This window comes from Lottia gigantea, assembly GCF_000327385.1.
Source record: "Lottia gigantea unplaced genomic scaffold LOTGIsca_54, whole genome shotgun sequence".
NCBI classification, from domain to species: Eukaryota; Metazoa; Mollusca; class Gastropoda; family Lottiidae; genus Lottia; species Lottia gigantea.
In genome coordinates this window covers 1,222,049-1,243,655 of record NW_008709848.1, presented here as the reverse complement: position 1 = coordinate 1,243,655, position 21,607 = coordinate 1,222,049, and the positions used below count along the sequence as shown (strand labels likewise).

At 34.0% G+C, this 21,607-nt stretch overlaps 1 protein-coding gene across 1 annotated transcript; it reads left to right on the top strand.

Moving 5' to 3' along the window:
- Positions 1-1,366: 1,366 nt before the first annotated feature.
- On the top strand, positions 1,367-14,603 carry LOTGIDRAFT_165912 (hypothetical protein; the record flags this gene model as incomplete). Its single annotated transcript, XM_009062946.1, has 6 exons — positions 1,367-1,406; positions 1,613-1,737; positions 10,101-10,320; positions 11,873-12,163; positions 12,675-12,698; positions 14,545-14,603. The coding sequence occupies 6 exons, from the start codon at positions 1,367-1,369 to the stop codon at positions 14,601-14,603; spliced, it is 759 nt and encodes a 252-aa protein (XP_009061194.1).
- Between the last annotated feature and the right edge of the window lie 7,004 nt (positions 14,604-21,607).

Genomic DNA, 21,607 nt, shown 5'->3' with positions numbered 1-21,607 from the left:
TTCTATAATATCTCATGTTTTTCTACTCAGTTACAATCAGGGGGAATCGGAAATAGATTCAATTTTTATTTCTTATTGGAAAACGATTTCCCATAGACTGAGAGTAGTAACCATTTATTTAAAGAGTTCTTTACGGATATAAATATGAATGTTTTTTAGCCGATCGATATAACATAGTAATTGTTATTGTTAGTCGGATTTCGAAAATTTTGCTATAAGCTACCATATCGTGAATATTGATGCAGGAGTATTATTCGGCGATTTGCTACTGAAATTATTTTATATTTCGAACGCCAGTTTTCATTAACCCGCACTGAAGCAAAAACGAATGGTTCTTCCTACTGCTTAATTGAAGCGAATGGGACATAAGCAACTACATTATGCATCGCAAGCTAACAATTGATGCAGTGACTAATTGACGTCACCAAATTCAAACCATAAACCTTATCGTATTTGTAATGTTGCATCAAGTCTGTAATGCCAAGATACAAGACGCTTACAAGTTTTTCTTTCTCTGATCAAATTCTATTATGTCATATTATCCTCGATAATTAAGTTTCGTGAGGCTTCATGCTTATAATACGATAGATATGAGCATCTACTCTTCCCCCCCCGCAAACGAGCCTCTTTCAAATATTGATATGAAATTACAATATTATGGTTTCAAACTCTACAATTCGAGGGGGTCCCTATATGGGTTTTTATTAATATGTAAAAGATTAAGTATCGTCTCGAGTGTCCCCTCTTATAAAACAATTTAAACTACATTAATATATTCATAACATTTCATAGAAATGGGTAGATGCAATTACCTTCGTAAAGATAATGCACCTTCAATTCAGATGTTTGTAAAAAGGTATTTTATTTGGATCTTCTTTTGGTCTTACTGTAACTTAGTTAGGATGAACAGTGGTGTATTTAGATCGGCTTCTGGCACCCCCCCCCCCCTCCCCTCCCCGGCCGCCTAAAGGGGCTAAAGGTCTCGCCTCAGAGAGACACCTCATCTGGGCCCCGCCGTTACCCCTCTCCCCTCGGACATTTTCTACGTCCCAGAGGATACGTGTGGGTTGTACATAATGCACCCATGCACCCAATCTGATGTACGGACAAACGTTCAAGAGCAGAAAATCATATATATAGTCCCCTTTCTGTACTACACAATCTTTGCTATCTGTAATTCACTTCTCAGAAAAAAATAAAGCAGAAATAAGACATTGAGACGCTGCTGAGTTAATGACCTCCTTTCATAAACGTGTGCAAAAGAAATGAGTGCAGAAAGTTTTCTTTTCAGTCACACAGCGATGAACTTTATGAATTTTCTGCGTAGTTAAAGGTTCGATTACATTAAAAGATACTACCTGTTAGAATGGACATAAAATCTCAAGTCTCAAACTTGGTTAACACGAGTATGTATTCATCGGTTTGACTTACCAGGTGCCATGAGTAAAGAATAGAGTCTCTATATATAAGACGATACACCCATTAAACCAAATTGGTTTGAGACACGCTTCTAAGCATGTTCAGCGTCATTACCAGTGGCACAGTCTAAGAAGTTTGTGTATTTATCCACCATTTTAATTACTAATGTGCATATCATCTTTGTATATTTCAGAAAAATCTAATCCATCCGTCCAGCTTCTAGAACCCCGGTTTTTATCAGTGGCTACCAATATAACAGTACGAGAAGGGTCTCTAGCAGAATTACCGTGCTCTGTATTAAATCTTGGTACAAAACAGGTAAGATATTCTTTTCTCCCTTCTTCATTTGTATTAACATTTCGTCTAAACAATCTGAACTCAATGCTAAGTGCGACCTAGTAGATCGTCATATTAAAATAATTTTAAAACCAGAATGAAGACAAAATGTTTATCGTTATACCATAAAAAATAATTCGGGACTTCCGTTAGGGATAAACCCCAGTCGCAGAGTGATATCAGGTGACCCGGGAATGTAGTCAGTAAAATAATGTGGCATGGGGTGAAAAGTATAGCTCCTCAGGGATATCGAGCATCCCTTTTTCGTCAAGAGTAATGTTTCTCGGGGGGGTCAGCTATAGTGGTTTCAATGAGGTATATGCCTCCTTTCTGTCAAGGGAGCACCATTACACACAAGCTGTGTCTAGAGAGATGAAAAGGCAACAAACCTTTTATATCAAGCACTGCATGCCCTTATCATCAATATAATAAAACCAACAAAACGTGTGGTCATAGAAATAGTTTGTAAAACATTTCTAAAATTGCTCGTTTGATTGACATGAAAAAACTTAACTTTCCCAAGATTTGTTTAACAGACGTCTAAAGTTTCTTTAATCAAAGATTTCAATGTTATCAAATTATTTCTACATGAATAAACCCAGGAAGAAATTTGCTTTAAAATTTGGCCGAGAAGTACAAATAGAATTAAACAGAACGATGTTTATGAAATAGAGTAGAATGATTTTGCCGTCTGGTTTTTCTCGTGTATTAGTTAATTCCATGTCTGCTAAGCGTCCATATTTTTTTTATTAATAATTATCAAATGAATGATAGAAACCTGATTATATTTGACATGATAATAAATGAAACAGATTAGTCAAACCAGTCATTATGAGTACTGTATATACAAAACATCTTTCATGGCATCAACTTGGATTTGTTACCCTTCAGTTTACGCGTATAAACACGTCAAAAGGATCATCTCAACCAAATTATAGCTTATTTCAACTACTTATCACACGAAAATATATATACTCATACACTAATGAATAAAACTACATGATAGGTCATCGTATTAAACCTGCTATAGGGGACAATATTTCCCAAAAGTTCGATACAACATCAACAATTGAAAAGGCAAAAGCCATAAAATAAACATAAGTAAATTTTTATTCGTTTGAAAGATATCGAAATCGGAAGGATGCTTTCGTTACTACTGGTAACATTCGGTAACTGTGTCGAATTAGTATTTTCATATTGTCAATCAGTTTCCCTTTGCACGCCATACAATAATTGTTAATCACTGGCATTGGCAGTTACCGGCTTTTCTGTGACCAAGCTATTATTCGATCGGATGGCCATTGTGCATGATCCGGGTGGATGGCAGTAGCATATGTCCTAATGAATCTTCATGATTACGAAGAACTGATCTGTGGCAAAACGGTTGGTATATAGGCAACACCAGCTAACTTATTCAATAACAGTGTTCGATGAACATGATCTGGTTGGTTTATGATAATAACAACAGCAGCAAAAACTAAATCTACATACGGCAGGATGGACTGTATTGTGACTGTAATGAGTGGTCTTATGGCAGCGCCTTGTCAACTGTCTTGCGAAATCGATCTGGTTGTTCTATGGTAATACCGGTTTTCTATTGGAGTGAACTGTAACATACGCACACGGCAAGGAGGATTGCATATGTGACAAAGAATGAGTGCTTTTTGGCAGTTAGTACCTTGTCAACTGTAATAATCGTTTGAAATGAGCTTAAAAGTACCTCATCAATAAAACATAAAATGTTATCTAGATTTAATATTTGATCAAACTTCTGCCTGATGATGGTTAATGTGATTACATTTGTGTTCCAAGTCAATTAGAGACGTTAAAAACTAGACTTGTTTGTGGTTTGTTAATGACTGTATATAATTGAAGTTAAAAGCGATTATAGGCATTGATAGAATCCCAGATTTTTTATTGTTTGTGTGTAAAGAGCATGGTAAATCATGGTAAATGTTTGACTACACATAATGAATTATTTGCTATGTTTTATGTATAGAAGTACTTTACAACCTTTATTGTATTATGTACAACTACTTCAAACTATTATAAACGCCAAAGCTTTCTTGATATTGTCTGGTAGATTTTTAACTTATTTAGAAATCTTTACTTTACATTTAATCTATACTCTTGCTCTTGCTCAATAACACCAGGCCCGTGATTCAGCATCTTCACAATATCAAGCTACTTATACCCGGATGCAAAAGGCCACTATTCTTATATCACAGATTGTAACTGTATGGTTATTCAGATATATATCGCTTTTGGATTTGGATTGTGTCTAATGCACCGTGGCACGACTGAAACAAGCAAATGCCTATTCATCCGCACCGTAGAGAAGAGATAATACGCACTCCCACTTGATAGTTGGCTATACACATAAAAAATACCACCATGTGTACGCTAAAGAAACAGTTTCACATTGCCAGGAGCACTTTTTTTTAAAAAGATATATCGGCTTATATTTATTTTATGTAAATGATTCCATCAATCCTGATATTTTGTATGTCTTTAAACGCCCACAATTTATCTGTTGGTACTTTTTCATTCCATTTTCATTTTGGGTTGACATTCAGTTAAACTCATTATGGTTCAGAGGTCTGGGGTACACTTGATACAAGTACATTCAATATGCAACTGTATTGCAGTATATATCAGAAAATAACGGATTATTCTACTTGTGGAGTGCTCAGTTGCTCGCTCTGACCTATGACTTTCGGCTTTTCATAAATTTGTGCAAAATAAAGTTAATACAGAAAGGATTCTTTTCAGTCACACAGCGCTTAACTTTATGAATTTTCTGCGTAGTTAAAGGTTCGATAACATTAAAAGATACTACCTGTTAGAATGGACATAAAATCTCAAGTCTCAAACTTGGTCAACACGAGTATATATTCATCAGTTGGGCTTACTGAATACTGTTTCATCCTATAAGAAAAGTAATAAAGCTTTTGTCCTTTGTTCTTTGATGAATTCAGTTCAGAAAAACACTGAGGCTTTAAACGCAGGATAATAGAAGAACAATTGGCAGAGGAAAATAAAGCGATCAATCAAGAGAAACTATGCAACCAATTTTGTTGGAATGTTACGCCTGTTTAAAAAGCAATGAAGGTAGATTATTAACTTGTGTTCATTGTAAACCATACACCGATATTCCATCAAAAAATACTGACATAAAACATTACTTCAACACTTCTTCGTTTCACTCATTCCAACGCACTTTTTATATTCTAGCCATTAATCATTTTTATCTATACACAGTTATTCGCCCTTAGGGAGGCCTCAATTCTAAAGCCATTTTTCTATATTTTTGTCTTTGAATATTATTGTACTTTATTTGTAGACCTAATTCTGGACTAAAACCATTTCTATTAAATAAAACACGCACAGATTTTATATCATTTTGTTAAAGAGATTTTTAAGAGAAGATTATTCCTATGGGTTAAAAATATTTTATGTCATTTTATCAAATTATTCCAATTGCCTTTTTCCTTTAAGTTTTCTCTCAGGGATTCACCAAAGTGCCCTACCCCAGGCGACAAGGCATCGAAATCATCTAGTAGAACCCAGTTGTGGCGCCAGCCTCATATTTTGGGACAAAAACGTGTTAAAATCTCTTTCTGGTCTAATTTGTGCCTCAATTAGAACTTAAATTATGCACCATCCAACTGTTCTTGCTGACATTGCAACATATATAGGACATAATCTACGAGAAAAAATTGAAAATCTCAATTTCACAATGAGAAGGTTGGAACATCAATATTTTGCTAACAATATTGACTATGAAGAACAAAGTAGCAATGGAATATGTATATTTTTAAAGTAAATACAGACTTAGGTTTAATCAATGGAATATCTGTCAACTCAAGATTAAAGTCAATACTTAATTTTTTACGATATTCTGACTTTTATTAAATGAAATTATTGAAGATCTCTTCACTCGCTTCAAGTGGAAGGCACTGTACTGTAGACTACGGGTGAAATACCGAGACTTCCGTTATGTAATTTGTTACACAGATTTTCTCAATGTTAATAACCTTTAAGATATTTGTATACATAAGGATAAGTTTAAGATATAGAATAAGTCAGAATTGAAGTAGTGGCTTATAGTAATAAAAATTCTTACAAGCACAACAATTTTAGTAACCCAGTCTCGTCCAAAGCATTACACAATCGAGAGCAATGATAATATTGTAGGGAAATCCTCATCGAGAAGTACCATCAGGTATTTCTAATTTGCCTTTCAGATAGATCAAAGATTGTAAATCCTGGAAAATTGTAAAAATTGTATCATTGTCCATTGTGATTCCCACTGTGGCTAAAACAGGAGAAGAAAGAGTGTATTTAATTGTTTGTAGTTGTAGCATCTAGAAGTATTAAATAACATTTTGTATTTCTTCTGAGAAAGATTTTTACACAACAAAAGTCGATGTACACGAAAAATAAATAATAATTCAAATCTACAAAATGGGAAAGTGACGGAATTACCTTGGCATCGATGGGCAAACAAGACTCTTCTCTGTTCATTCATTTGTAAAATGAAATAATATCCACCATTAATCTAATATTTTTCAATGTCAATCGAACACTGCATTTTGTAATTTTCATCTGTTACGATTTTTTTTGCTCTAGAGACTTTCTATGCATTGAAAGAAAAATACGAACGCTGCATTTTTTTTTTGCTCCGGAGATTTGCTGTGCAGAAGAGAAAGAACTTTTATTAACCCTCCCCGTCCATCATCCGTTGTAAATCAGTGATAAAGTGACATCAAATTTTGACTTGATTCAATTACCACCATTAGCTCGAGACTCCATTTTCTCCAAGTAAGAAATAAATTTGAATCTGTTATTGTGTTAAAAGGCCATTTGTGGTTTAAAAGTAAAGTGTTTTATCTTATTTTGTCGGGATATTAATCCGCTGAAAGCTAAAAGACGGTTTAAATTCGTTTCATTTATTTAGATTTGATTTCTGCCTGTGTTCAATAGGCTGGTAGTAGAATATCAAGATAGAAATAAAGTCGATGTTATTGAGTATAAGACGCCACGAAGTAACAAATATATTGAAAAGTAGAGGCTAAAAATCACGATTTTCCGGCGCTAATGAGTGTTTGGCATTGCAGACGACTATAAGCTACTCAGTTTCACCTTTTCTTTAAATCCCGAAATACAATAAAGTTTCTAATCGCCTTTCAGACTGCTACAATCTTATAGACTCTATTTTAATGGTAGTGTTAAAAGTCAAGAAAATTAACAATAAATACCTTAAATTCAGATTTATTGACAAATTTGGTTTCGTTGCTCATTTTATTCAAAGAATACGAATGTAATGATTGCGTAGGTTAAGCCTCTCAGTGGGGAGTTCGACACAATTTCAACATATTTGTTTTACAAGTAGAAATTCAGCACACACCGGAATGGTATTTTTAGAGGTTAATTTCAGACTGGTAAACGGCTATAACAAGTTTCATTGCTGGAAATTTGGATTTGCCAGGATGTTTACGTGTGAGATATTGCTATGCAAGAATGCTTGAGCTCTAGATACAGCTTTGAATTATTTTGCTAGGGATTTTATATATGATGTGACCACAGTTTATGATGGTATCAATTCTCATCGTTGTGATATTCCACCACGAGAAATCTGAATCAAATGTACTTAGATTATAGTGATCCCTGTTACTAGAGAACCCCACAGTTTGAAAAGATATCCATGGTAGTTATAAGACTGTATCTCTTTTTATCAGGCGGTGAAGTGAATAATTTTGCAAGAGCCATACCATTTAAATATTGCCTTAGGATTAATGATTTTAGTAAATACAAACTAAAAGATATTCTTATTGAAGTTTGAGCGGGGGTTGTGACATCTTCCAAGCGTACTAATATAGAACACAAGAGAGGTTGAATTTCCATGGCATTTCTTGCATGTGTAGGCATATTCCATGCACTATCAATCTTATGCAATGTTAATAATATTAAAAGAAATATTTCTGTGACATGATCGCGAGAAACATGAAGTTCTATCGAAGCCTTTGTTCTATTGATCGACCTTGTCAAGTTACAAATTGAATATGGTTATAAAATTATCACTTGTTATGAGTCATACAATACAAATTGAAGGTATACCTTCTTGTAAATTATTCATTATGTTCTTGTGAACATAGTTATACTCCAATAGTTAGCCGTCCCATTAGTCAAGACAAACATCATAAGTCACTAAAGTTGATGGATGGTATATCAATGGCAATATATTTATGCCATGTAAATAAGGCATTATGCGTACCAATACCTTAAGTCTTTATCCCTCTAGGAATAAGCATACAATACGTATATCAAAAAAATATTATTACCTCAACGGAGGCGATGCAGTGTTGATATGCACAGATGCAGTTGAGCATGAGTTGTTTCTCTCCAGAGCGAAACGACAGGTAACATATAACTGACTGCCATCGCTGAGAAATTGGGTTCAGTTATCGGTAATATTTTATTATAAGGTCGACTTCTTTTATATATTGTACCCTAATACTTATCTTCTGTATCACAAGAGACATAAACTGGAAAGTATTGACCCGTACAGAATTAATTTATTCTTTGTAGAAGACATATGAACACATCGTGGCTGCGAGAGAGTAGATCGAAGCCTTGATATCAGATGTTTAACCGGTTTTAATACTGTTGTTGCAGACTTTTTGTCATTTTCGGACTATAGACTTTTGACGATGGCTTTAACCTTGCTTATATGGTGATATAATGTGTACTCATTGACTTATGGTGCATTATTTCATATTTCTATAGTCCTTTGGAATTGGATGTCTATACTGCCAATGTCACTAATTAATCCTTTTGAAAAACCATTTTTTTAAAAAAAATATGAGAATGGTCATTTGAAAGTTGTAAATTACGAAGCGTATTTCAGAAGAGTGTACTTCTCCCTTCATTATTTGACTAATTGACACGTCAACACCAATATTTCATAAGCTCTTAACTACTGTCATAAATTCCTGTTCTGGATGGTTAGAACTCACTCTCAACTATTCAAGTGTTACCGTATGAAATATGACATTAATTCCGATAACTAAGTGTAATGCATCATTTATGAAGGTATCTTGCTGTCTTCGAATCTGTCAATGTCAATGTGATCACGAGTTTGATGTGCTATTACTGTTTCGATGATATTAATGAGACAGTAATGATAGAAAAAAAAAATAATAAAGCGTTCCAAATGTTATATTTTCATCAAGAAAAGATTGACCTTAGTTCTTTAGCTAATTAATTTCCCAGAAACATCCTAACATGTATATTGTATGCTTTTTTAGCATATAACAGCATCTGTAACACATGTAATTCAGCATTCAACTGAAACGTAAACCATGAAATTGTAATGTGAAAGCGTGTACATCTTTACTCAGTCATTGCAATAAAATTGTATTACAATATAATCCAAAAGTACTACAACTGATGAGGTCGGTGTAACGTTTTGGAACACTCATAAGAGTGTTTTGTTTATATAAAATCATTATCATTGAAAAAGATAGTCTTCAACTGTTTCATTTTTGTTTTCGTTATAATCCAACTCTAAAAGCGATGTTTTATATATTTCTTTTCTAAAGCTATTTGAACTGATGTTTAAGTGGTCCATTATAAACCTGACATAATTTCCATGAATATTTTAAAAACTTGCTCTTTTTAAATACTTTTAATTATATAAGCTGTCACATCTTCACTATATTTTACAGTGTTGTACAATATTTTTTTAGGGGAATAAATATCGGCGACTTCAAGCATTCATATGATACAATTTTATCTTTGTTGGGGCATTCGTTGCTAATACACCATAGCATAAAGACATGTGACGAGCTATAATTATCTATCCGCGCGAATAGGTAATAAAATTCAGTAAATAATTCTAAAATTTGAAATAAAGGAACTGAAATTCAAACAAAAATAGTAATTTTGCTTCAAATGAAATTATGTAAAATTGATACGTGGTTGCTTCTAAACATCAAATTCAGAAACGCCTTTCTGATGAATATCTTAATATTTTTGGTAGATAAAGAACAAATAAATCGATTTTATCACAAATAAATGTTGATAATTGTTTCTTAGCATTGGCTTATACCACAATCACATGCCGGTCAAACCTTTTCAGCCGAAATGCTCTTAATGTCCTTCTCGTAAAAACTTAACACACATTTTCAAACTTTACACCTTCATATCCAATTGAGATCTTATTTCACTTGTCTGTTGGGTTTTATTTTTAACAGAATACAGTGTACTTACCGAGTTTTTTTTAAGTAAAATCTCTTGACAGCCGTGCCTTAAGTGAACGAATAACGTCGTTTATTTTTCAGGTTACGTGGCAGAGAGTAGGTGAAGATTTTTTCACAACAATTGGTCGCTTAACGTGGGTGAAAAAAGACAACATTATGATCGGTTACAACCAGAAAACACCTGAAATCTCCGACTGGAATCTATTAATTAAAAATGTGAAACCGGAAGATGCAGGGCTCTATGAGTGTCAAATTACCGCCACAGAAATAATGAAAAGAACAGTTCAGTTAAACGTTATAGGTGGGTTTTGATTTCTAATTTTTCAGTTGTGTCTTCTTTCCAAATGTACCACTATTCACTTGGCGCGTTGCTCAAGGCTTTAGCTCGAATATTCAGCTGCGCTGTTGCGGTGAACTGAAACCAGTTGATTCATTTGGTGAAGGACATACCTACCCTTTTGCTTTCAGTCACTTGTATTAGAAGACCTGAATATACGTTTGGATTTGAAAACTTTGCTCTTGGTTACTGGTCAAGTATGCCGCAGAAGCCCTATTTTCAGAGATCCTTCATATTTTCAGTGCATTCTATAAACATTTTGTTCCTGTTTTAAGTCACATGATGTCACACGTGCAACCTATGATTTGTTATTATGTAATAGTACTTCAAAAGAAGCTTGCATCTTGCATCTAATATCCCTTCTTGTGGTGAAAATATTTATTGTGGTGAAAATCTCTATTGTGGTAACAACCCCAATTGTATTATTGTATTAAAACAATCGTGTTAACAACTCCCATTCTAGTAAGAACTTGTACTGTGGGAACTTTTCCAAAACGATGTGCCACGACTTCCATTGAGTTAAATTTGCTCACAGATCATTCTCGCAGTACAATGGTCAAAGGTCTGTGTGATTTTCGGATAGATACAATGCTACAATACATTGAACCAAATCCCTTTCAAAGATGCAAGCTTCTTGACCTATGCCTTTTAAATGTGTTCGAAACTTTTCTAATTTGTTCTTTTTATTTCATCACTCTATCAAGGCCCTCCTCTTCACAAGCCGGGTAAGTGCTCTCATGCTGTTTCCTTTCCTAAATACAATCCTCTAATAATTTGCTTTAATACGTTTGGTTATGTGCATGCGTTTGACTAACCGTATCCTGTCTCACAATGAAAATATGAAATTCCAAATTTATATACGTAACGGTGGTGGCTACATAAAATTGTTTTTAATAGGTCTGGTCGATTCATTAACAATTAAAGCATGGATTGGAGGATTGCGTCACTTTAATACAATGCTCACGCAATCTGCATGTTACACGTAGTTGGTACAAGTGTATTTTCTGATAATTATGGCGCCGAACAGATTAGTTCTTGAGCAAACAAATTAATTAGCTTCTTTATTGTATTACTATGGCTATATCGGATGTTTTTCACGAAACGAAAGGAAGTTACAGAAGAACATTCTAGCGTGCTTACCTGCGATAGGAAATCACACAATGCTTTTAGTGCATTTCCTTCTTTTGGTTTGTGTTTATACTTTTATTTATGATCCCACTGTGTCTTGGTTCAAGCGCAATGTTTTCGGTTCCACGTGCAGTCAAAATCATTGACTTTCTCCGATGAAGGCGTATTTGTGTAATACCATAATCTGTGCTTTTTGACTCATACCAGTTGAAATTTCCTCAACTACCATACATATTGTAATGAATTGAATACACATATATGCACAAAACACACAAATATTAAACAGAACCCAGAGGTATCGGATGAAAAAAAGGCCTACCCTCTTGGAGTGTAACCTCATTTTCGATAATATTCCAATTCCATACAGACATTTATTTTCTATTTCCAGGTATTTCTGTGAAAGGTAAAGAATATGTGGAACATGGAGATTCTATAGTGTTAGAGTGTAATGCAACGGGTGGACCTCATATACCAGAAGATATAGACTGGTTTAAAAACGGGGACAAAATAGACTCCCACAAATATCATAATATTATAGTGACAAAATTTCGTTCATTAGAAAATCGAGCGCTTATTAGTAGGTTAATTATAGACAGGAGTACTAAAGAGGATACTGGTACTTATATTTGTAGAAGTTCTTTAGATGAAATTAATAAAAAGACAGTTACTGTGTTAGTAGGTAAGTAAAGTATCCAAACCTAGACACGAAAGTTTGTTCAAAGTATTCACCTTTAGGATTTTAACGCAAATTTGGCAGACCAAACGCTCTTGACAGTCTCCAAAATGGCTTCAGTAAAAATATATATTATCATTAATGACAACAATTTCCTCGGTACCTCGACAACCTTCAATGAGTATTCGGAGGTTTGTAAAATATATCTACATGACCGATGTCACTTCCGCTTTTGCATCCACAGACCGTATGTGGCTTCTTTGTGTTATAAAGTGTCCAAATAAAGATTGGGGTATATATAAGTCATTCCGAAAGGGTTTGAGTGTATACACCCAGTAGCAGAGTTTTCACTGCATCCGTAGCGACTCTTGCCAGTAGCATATAAGCAAAACGGCATAGTTAATATTTGAAGTCTTTAATGCCCTTAAAGCATTTGAGTAATAAGAAACGCGTGATTGCCCTTTGATTTGACTGAATAATCACTCTAATCTATCATTCTATTACTTGTTCCTTTCAGCTGATTCTTCTAATGTTAAAAGAGGTAAGAATTCTTTAAGGTTTTCTTATATGTATCATCAACTATAGGATCCAAAGAGAGCATGCTCATTATAAATTCTCTTATGTCTGTAACGGTAGCTTTAATTTAGTTAATTACTTTTAAAGTAAGATTTATTATATGTCTGAATTTGTACAAGGGGCGGCTTTGTCTAATTACGGCAGTAATGTGTATGTTCAGTCACATATGTCTACCTCAGAAGCTTTAAAAGATGTGATACCAGAATATGCAGTCATTTATGTCTACCATGGTAGCTTTAATATATGTGATTATCGCCGTGTGCTGTAATATAAGACTACCATTAGCATGGTAGCTTTAACATCTGATATTACCGCTATGTGCAGTTAAATATGTCTAACTGTAGCGTGGTAGCTTTAATATGGGTAATTACCACCATGAGCAGGCATATAGTTCTACTATGGTAGCTTTCATATGTGTGATCAGCGCTATGTGCAGTTATGTATGTCAACAATGGTAGCTTTAATATAATTATGTGATTACCACTATATGTCTACATGGTAGCTTCAATATGTGTGACTACTGCATTGCAGTATAATTATGTCTACCATGACAGCTATAATATATATAATTACCGCCACGAGCAGGTATATTATGTCTACCATGGCTGTGGTTTATAAACTGAAAGTCCCAGTTCCTGCAAATGGCGTGTCTAATTTACTGGTAAATGGCCAGGTATATTATAAACGGTTTATAATAATTAAGGCAGAACTATTACATTATATGTATACCCTTTGATATAAAACAGACGTTAATAATATTCTATCTTTATATTAGTCGTATCCTAGTCCGAGAAACTATCAAGCTATTATATATTCCAACCAGTATAAGACTGTTCCTCATCAAACCATAAAAAAAAGACGTCAAGGAGAAAATTTGGTCTGAACATTACCATTTTTATGTGGTTTTTGATTTATTCACCGTGTAAATATGTTAAATATCTAGTACATTTAAAGTCATTGAAAGGATGTGCAAGTTATCTCATCTTTTATGATACACTGCTCACAAGCAATGCGCACCACTTTTCAACAAGTAATTCATCCTACGCGATTCACACACCTGTAACTGTTGCACCTACGCGTAACTTCCTCTTCCACTTTGAATCCAGAAAGGAACACTGTCTGATATCATGGCCAATCTTATTGACAGATCTTATATGGATTGTGTATTTACAATATAGTTACTCGGACTATGACAAGTTTTCTCATCTAGTTTTCATGTGATGATTAGTTCTGTTCGAAACAATCTCTCCTATTTCTTTTATCTCAGATTGTATTGCATGTTTCTTGCTAATTTAGTTCTTCTAACATCGTTAGCCGATTTGAGAATGTCGAAAAGTCAAATATCTTATATTCATGTGCTTGTCATGTGCATGCGAAAGTATATTGTGGGCAGGTGCTTTTTCTCAATTGATGAAAGGTACCTTCGTCGCTTTGAAATGCATTTGAAATACACCTTTTTCTGATCGACTTCAAAAAGATCAATGGCTGGAAAATCTCGGTAATCCGCACAAATGTAGTAAGAGCTCAAAGCTATTAGACTCGATTATCTTTCTTTTACCATTATCTCTCCCATATTTATTCTTTTGTTACCTTCCAGTTCATTGTATTTCAAATTCAACTTCATTGTATCTAGTTTTGTACTGTACTTTTCAACCAACCGTTGTATGTTATGTTTGTACTCGACTTCTATAACTAACCCTTGCATCATGTGTATTTAACCATATGTATCTAACTATGTGAATCCTAAATGTATCTTACTATAAGCATTTAACTATGTATCTAATAGTAACATTTTTCTGACCTAATTGCAGAACCTGGCCGGTCGAAATCAGGGTCATCTCGAACACACAGACATCCTGAACAGAGTTAGTTAACTTTCATATTTTTCTTACTGGAGACTTCCTTCGTTTTCCATCATCCTCGTTTAACATGGGCCAATTTCTTAAAAACATGGTTTGGTTTGAAAGCAACTCATAAGAAGGGCAAATGTAGAATACATATTGTAAAATTTGCCCTTTACCTTACAACAATGTTACCAAACTGGCAATGTTTGTCTCCTGGAATAAAAATTCAGGCGGGAACAAAATTGTATCATATCTTCCAGTAGAGCATATTCTAATGCAATTATACATCCTTAGTAGATTAAAGGGTTTTAAGATCGGAGACAAAAACCTCTCGTCTACTGCATTGGCTTTTTCCAAGATAATTAATATGTGGATTAATCACATATAATAATTTACCATATTGGAAACATTACTGATATTCTTGATGGCCTTGTAGGACATAAATCAAAATTTATCAATAATATATTAACATTTCCTTGTAAATCTAACGAAATTTGTTTATGTCTTGAGTTTGAGATATGGAATCTATGCAATCTAACAAGGCATCATCGAGTCGATCAAGTCGTCTGTAGGACGAGAGATAGAAAACTGATGGAAAACGAAAGAAGATATCTGTACATGTTGATCTAACCTCATTTGTTAAACTTATCTTAGGTAACATGCGGAAGTAGTCTGTAAAATGTTTCAAATGTTATCACTGATTGAAACCAAACAGATTTAATCAGTTCCAAATATCTGACATTCTGGCCCATCTTTCTTTCATTTCATCACGTGTTATTTTACGAGATTCTCTGAGATCGGGGCTTAGTCTAGTCTAGAGAAGATCCTCTGTTTCCAGAATGTTCTATTAATCGCACGTGAATGTCGGCATGGGTTTGTTTATGAAATGAAATAATTTCGGCTATTTGAATGAAGATACTGATTTTTTAGTCGAGTGGTAGCGAGTGCTTTTTGATAACATTTTAAGATGGCATGAATAGATTTGGTCAAAAGGCTGCGAGTCAATTGCATCTTGACTAAATATTCTTCACAATCACCTGCAAGAGTCAACTTTCTTGTATTACGGAATGTAGCGATTTGATGCTTGACGGGATTGTACGTTATCGAATACAGTCAATCAGAGTCTCGACAGGAAGTCTGTAAATAATAAACCTTAATGTCTACAGTCTTTCTGTCGAGAGCTTTGATTGGCTGTATTAACTGGCGTACAATCCAATCAAATCGTTGCACTCTGTAATACAAGAAAGGTGTCTACTGCAGTCAAGGTATAAGACGAGGTTTGAAATAGCCTGACTTTATGAAGACGGACTAAAAATGCCCAATTCTTTTACGCGAAATACGAAATAACATCTTTTCTGTTAAAAAACATATCATCAGACAGTAATGTGAGAATAGGAATTTTTTGACAGAAATTAATGAATTCCTTGTGTTCTTTTTTATTTTCAGGAACTGCCAATACAAACAGCGCCATCTCACAAACTTCCACAATAATTGGCTACCTTTGCGTATTGCTGACGTCATCGGGATATCTGTATAGTGGGTCGTGATAATCATTCATGGTGTTCGATGATGTGCCTTCAACTATAAATAGGGTCAAGACCTGACAAACCAGTCTTTAAATGGGCTACGATGCTATACTGGAAAAACAAGTCTAGGCGGAAGTGAATGTGTCTATCAGTACGCATGCGTAAATCTGTAGTAGAGTTTTTTAGAGAACAAATGGAAAGATGTTGTATGTTTGTGCAAAGAATTTTGTTGTTAATTCTGATTAAAATATATCAGAAATATATACATGAAACGTAACTTTTGAAAATGAAGACGGGTATTGAATTGACAAAAATTGTTTTTATTTTACGTTTGTGGAAAGAAGAAGATTCAGGCCTGCTAAATTACTATCAATGGAGTTGCGGAAACCCTGCACATTGCGATTTTCTTTTATAACAACCGTTGCGTGTAAAACAAACCTGTCGGACATTTGTAAAAATTCTTCAAGTGTAATGAATGAACCACACACGACGGAATGATGAACCCTTTTCTGTATACAATAGATGAACCATACACGTAATGATGAACTTTTCTCTGCGTCCAAAGAATGAGCCATACACATAATGATGAACTCAAAGCACACACGATGTAATGACGAACTCCATTTGCGTGTGAAGGATGATCTATAAATGTTACGTACGATTTCGGTTTTACACACAGAGTGAACGCTGTTTCACGAATATCCAAGCATGCAATGGACGAATCTTTTCTATTTACAATGGATTTGTCATTAATGTAATGAATGATCAGCATTACAAACAATTAAACGTAATATTGTGTGGACAATGGCCCATGCTTCTCGTGACTCACTTAAGCATGTCAACTGTCACGAACAAAAGTCCTAGTTGAAGTAATGGTCACCTTTTTCTTGGTTATTTTACATCACAGGCATTAACATAAAATAAACCATATACTGAAAGAATGCTTCTCTTGAACATGCGACTTGTGTACTTAAAGAGCATTGGGACTCAATGAGCATTGAACAGGCTCTAAATATATTTGTAGGTTGTGATAGCTTTGATGGATGCATAAATCATGTAAATGTTAATTTATTTGTATGTACATATTGTAACATTGAATTAATTGTTGAAAATACATATTGTGTAGAAATAATAACTGAATTTTAACTAATGATATGATACGACTGACTTGGCTGTTACCTTTAGCCAACTATACCGTCATACATACAAAATGAACCATAGTAAACAAAGTACATGACATGTATTGGAAAAGTTTAGAATTTTGGTTGGAAAATGTGAACATGTTAGAACATATTACAGCTGTTACTCAGAAGTACACATGGCTCGGACCTTATTCTTAACTTAACTTCAGATGATTTTTGTGTTCCAGACATCTACTTGGACAGCAATTAAAATTATTGTTAAGTTAAGTTTCATTATCCAATCAGATTACTGTATTACTTTTCATCTGATTTTTGAGAATAAGAATCATGGGCAACCCTTTGGTTCCGCGAAGTAAGTGATGCCACTTCCCGTTAATACTTATAATGCATAGATTATGTAAACCTAGTGTAGGTATTATATTGTATAACAAATAACAAATAACAAATAACAAAAGTACTTTTGTTGTTGTTGAAATATTCAAATACGTTAAAAGATAATAAGTCACAGCCTGTATCACATTAGTCGGAAACAACAAACTGAATTTTAATTGAATTCATTTGCTAAGACTGAAGGATCTTGAAAGAAAATAGTTATGAATTTATGATGAACTTTATTTCATTTTTCTTCAGTTGGTTGAGTAAAAACAATGGGAAGAATTGGAATTCATTGTTAACAGCCGGTGATGATGTGCTTTCAACTGTTAAAGAGAAACATTTTGAACAGTCTGAACGCTTCTTTGCATACATAATAAACAAAATTAACCTAGATTGTCCTAGATTATGATATGAAATCATAATACTCCTCCGTTGAAGCTTTTAAGTCATAAGTCTTTCATTCTCGTTTGCATCTTCCTTGAGTTAACTCATAGACAATGACTCCATTGGATGGAAACTTCACTATTTATATAGATTGCATTGGTAGCTTTTCTATTTCGCACTGCAGCTATATTGTATAATAATGTATAATATACAACCACAATGCAAACAATGCTGATACTGCTATTGAGACATTATAATGATTCTATCCTGGGATTAGTGATTCTGTTCCATTCAGCATGCAAAGATATGACTTTTTCTTAAACAAGGTCGTAGAAATGACGTGTGTCGGTAAACACGCCATCAATACAAAAGTTCCAAACTACTTCATTAATGCGTATCACATACCAAATGTTATTAGGCATTGAAATAGTTGCTCAGTAAACAAAAAATCGGAGACAATTGACAATTGTTCCCATGTTCTTCGAGCGAAATGACAAAGCCTCGATTTAAAAAAGAAATAACATCACACTGTCATGTTCCATTTAAAAAAACAAGCTTTATTGTGATTAGATTTTTTAAATTGTGAAAACATTTCTTTAAAAATTGAAGCAACACATTAAACACAATTTTCTTGCCATTTAAGATATTACTTTTTCTCTTAAATCTTTCGCTTTCTAGTTGCCCCACTGTCTGACCTAAGTACAGAAAAGAAACTCCAGATGGAATTAGACGAACGTAAAGACGATCTTAAATGATTAGCCATGTCTTTATAGTCGAAAACTTTCTCATTTCTTTGACTTCATCAAATATAATAGCATTTCTCCAACAACAATTGTGTATAGTCGTTTGGAACTTTATCAGATCAGACGTTTCTTAATCTTTCAGTTTCAAATTATTTCTTTCATTTTCTAAAACGTCTCATAGGGCACCTGCGTGATGATTTTCATATAAATGTTCCGTTTTAGGTATCATTATACATGAACCATGAAATATTTTAACCTGGGAAGATACTGATCTTCTTTTGATAGCAAAATCACACCTTCCGAAGAACTTCCTTTCCAACTGGGAAATGATCAAAACGCCTCGATTTTAAGGTCTAATATAAATGTTTCTATTATGATTATTTCGTAGAGTTTGCCTGTCAACTCCAGCTTATATTTTTTATAAGTTCATCATTGTATATTAACAAGAATTAATAATTGCGCGGTTCTATAGCACAGTCGGTTAGAGCATTCATTCTTACATGACGTCATTTACTTGGTAACTTCGAGCGCATAGGGACTGTGGGTTCCGATCTCGATCGGCGTGTGAAAGTCCGATGACCATGAATAAGTCATCTTCACTCAAAATTCCGGCTTTAACTGTGAACCTAAGTCGTTATCCTTGTAAAATATAGTTGTTTTTTTCTTTATTTATTCTATGCAAAGAATTATGAGAAGATATGTTTATCATTTGTCATGTTTTTGGAATAAAAAATAACGCAAATTGTGCTGGAAAACACTTTCACATAAAACATCAGAAACCTCTTGACAATCCCTTCAACAAACAATGATCATATAAATATGAAAATGTAATTCCGTAGCGAGACAGCAAATGAGGATTTATGTACAATTTTAATATTTCCATTTAAACCTCGAGTATTATTTGCCTACTTATCTGTAGAACAATACATCAGGGGATTACAACCTGACAATACGAGAATTTTAAAGTAACCAGGTTTATCAACTTAAGCTGCTTTACTTATGTAGGGTTGGTCATTCGAAATCTCTGATGAATATTGTTGTCCATTTCGCCAATTCAGAATGCAAACGTTTTTAAAGTAGATGAACATATTGTAAGGCGACAAACTACACATTATGAAACAATAAGAAGAGAAAAGAGACAACTGAAAGTTGTGTCGTCGCAACTTTATAAAGCACACTTGGTCGTCTACAGAAACCGCGTGGAATGTTGGAGAGGATGAAGATACACAGATGGAAACGAGAAGCAAATGATATATTGTGATATTAACAATCACACTTATTGCCACCTTTTTGGCTCTTTACTGTTGCTACTTGATTTCAGCTGAATCGTTTTATGGTAATTTAACCATGTGTATTTCTTTACAATCATTCATTTTACCAGTTGCAAGGGTTTGACTTGTATTTTGTATCTGTAATTGTCATTTAGGTATCGTTGATGGTAAGAAAGATGACCTAACAGAATCTACAACAGAACGAAGCATTATCTCGATTGGAGAGTCCATCACTATACAATTGGCCATACTTACTCTATTCCAAACACCTGATGGTACTTCTCTTGGAGGAGTCAACTACGATACAACTTTTACTCTCGATAATTGCAATAATTTTGATTGATGGAATTGTCTTGCTTGTGCGGATTTTTAGTCATAATTGCTTCTGAATTTGTCAAACTTTGGACGAGATTTTTTTAATTAATGGAATTGGCACGGATTTTTATTTATTTACTCCATAAATCGTTATCAATATACCTTAATTTGAAATATGTATAAGTATGGATTTAGGGCTGATTATGACACGGGGTATAATAATGTTATTTTGTCTGGATAGTGACTTGATAAATCAAATATGTAATACACTACCAAGAACCTCATCTAGTATCTGTAGACAGGATATTAACAAAATGTCTGTCTTATATTTAATATTTCAGATTAATGGACTTTTACAACACAAACCATTACTTAAAGTTATATAAACTATAGATCATTTTATAATTCAGCCTCATATACAAATTACCTTTTCTTATTTCCATCTTATTAACCTTGAAAGCTTCATAGTCTTGTGCTACAAGGTTTATACCGCTTGACAGTTGGGAACCAACAGGAGTAAGCTAATACCACAGGCAAAATTACTCTTACTGAACACTGTCCGTATTCATCCGCCTAAATCAGGTCCAGAATGCCAATCTCCGTTCATTTCCAACTTCTTTTCGAAACGTATGGCATACGTATCTGCCAGTTTTTTGAAACTGTGTAAGCTTGAGATTATTACCATATCAGACAGATATCTTCACATTTTGTCATTATCTTACTTTCCTTCTGACTTCCCTTTGGACACCATACATCTCTGTCGATTGCAAATTCGAGTCGGCTGGATATCAAACTCATCTGATTGGTCATGTTGATATCAAACTCATCTGATTGGTCATGTTGATATCAATCTCATTGATATCAAACTCATCTGATTGGTCATATTGATATCAAACTCATCTGATTGGTCATATTGATATCAAACTCATCTGATTGGTGATGTTGATATCAAACTCATCTGATTAGTCGTGTTCATATCAAACTCATCTGATTGGTCCTAATTGTTGAATCCAAAATCTAACGATCCATTTTAAAGCAGAAAGCAATATTTTGAGAAGCACTAATGTACATTGCACAGGGATTTGATACATGATTTTCCCATCTCCAACATCCATCTACGTCAAGTTGAACGCTACTTGTATCCCTCTACGGTACGGGTCTCGCAATCTTAAAGCTATTCCATTACAAGATTACTCAGACATATAATTCCTCCCTAGTTTGCAAAAAAGTTATATATCTTATTGCTGATATGAACTCAATAAAAAAAAATGCAA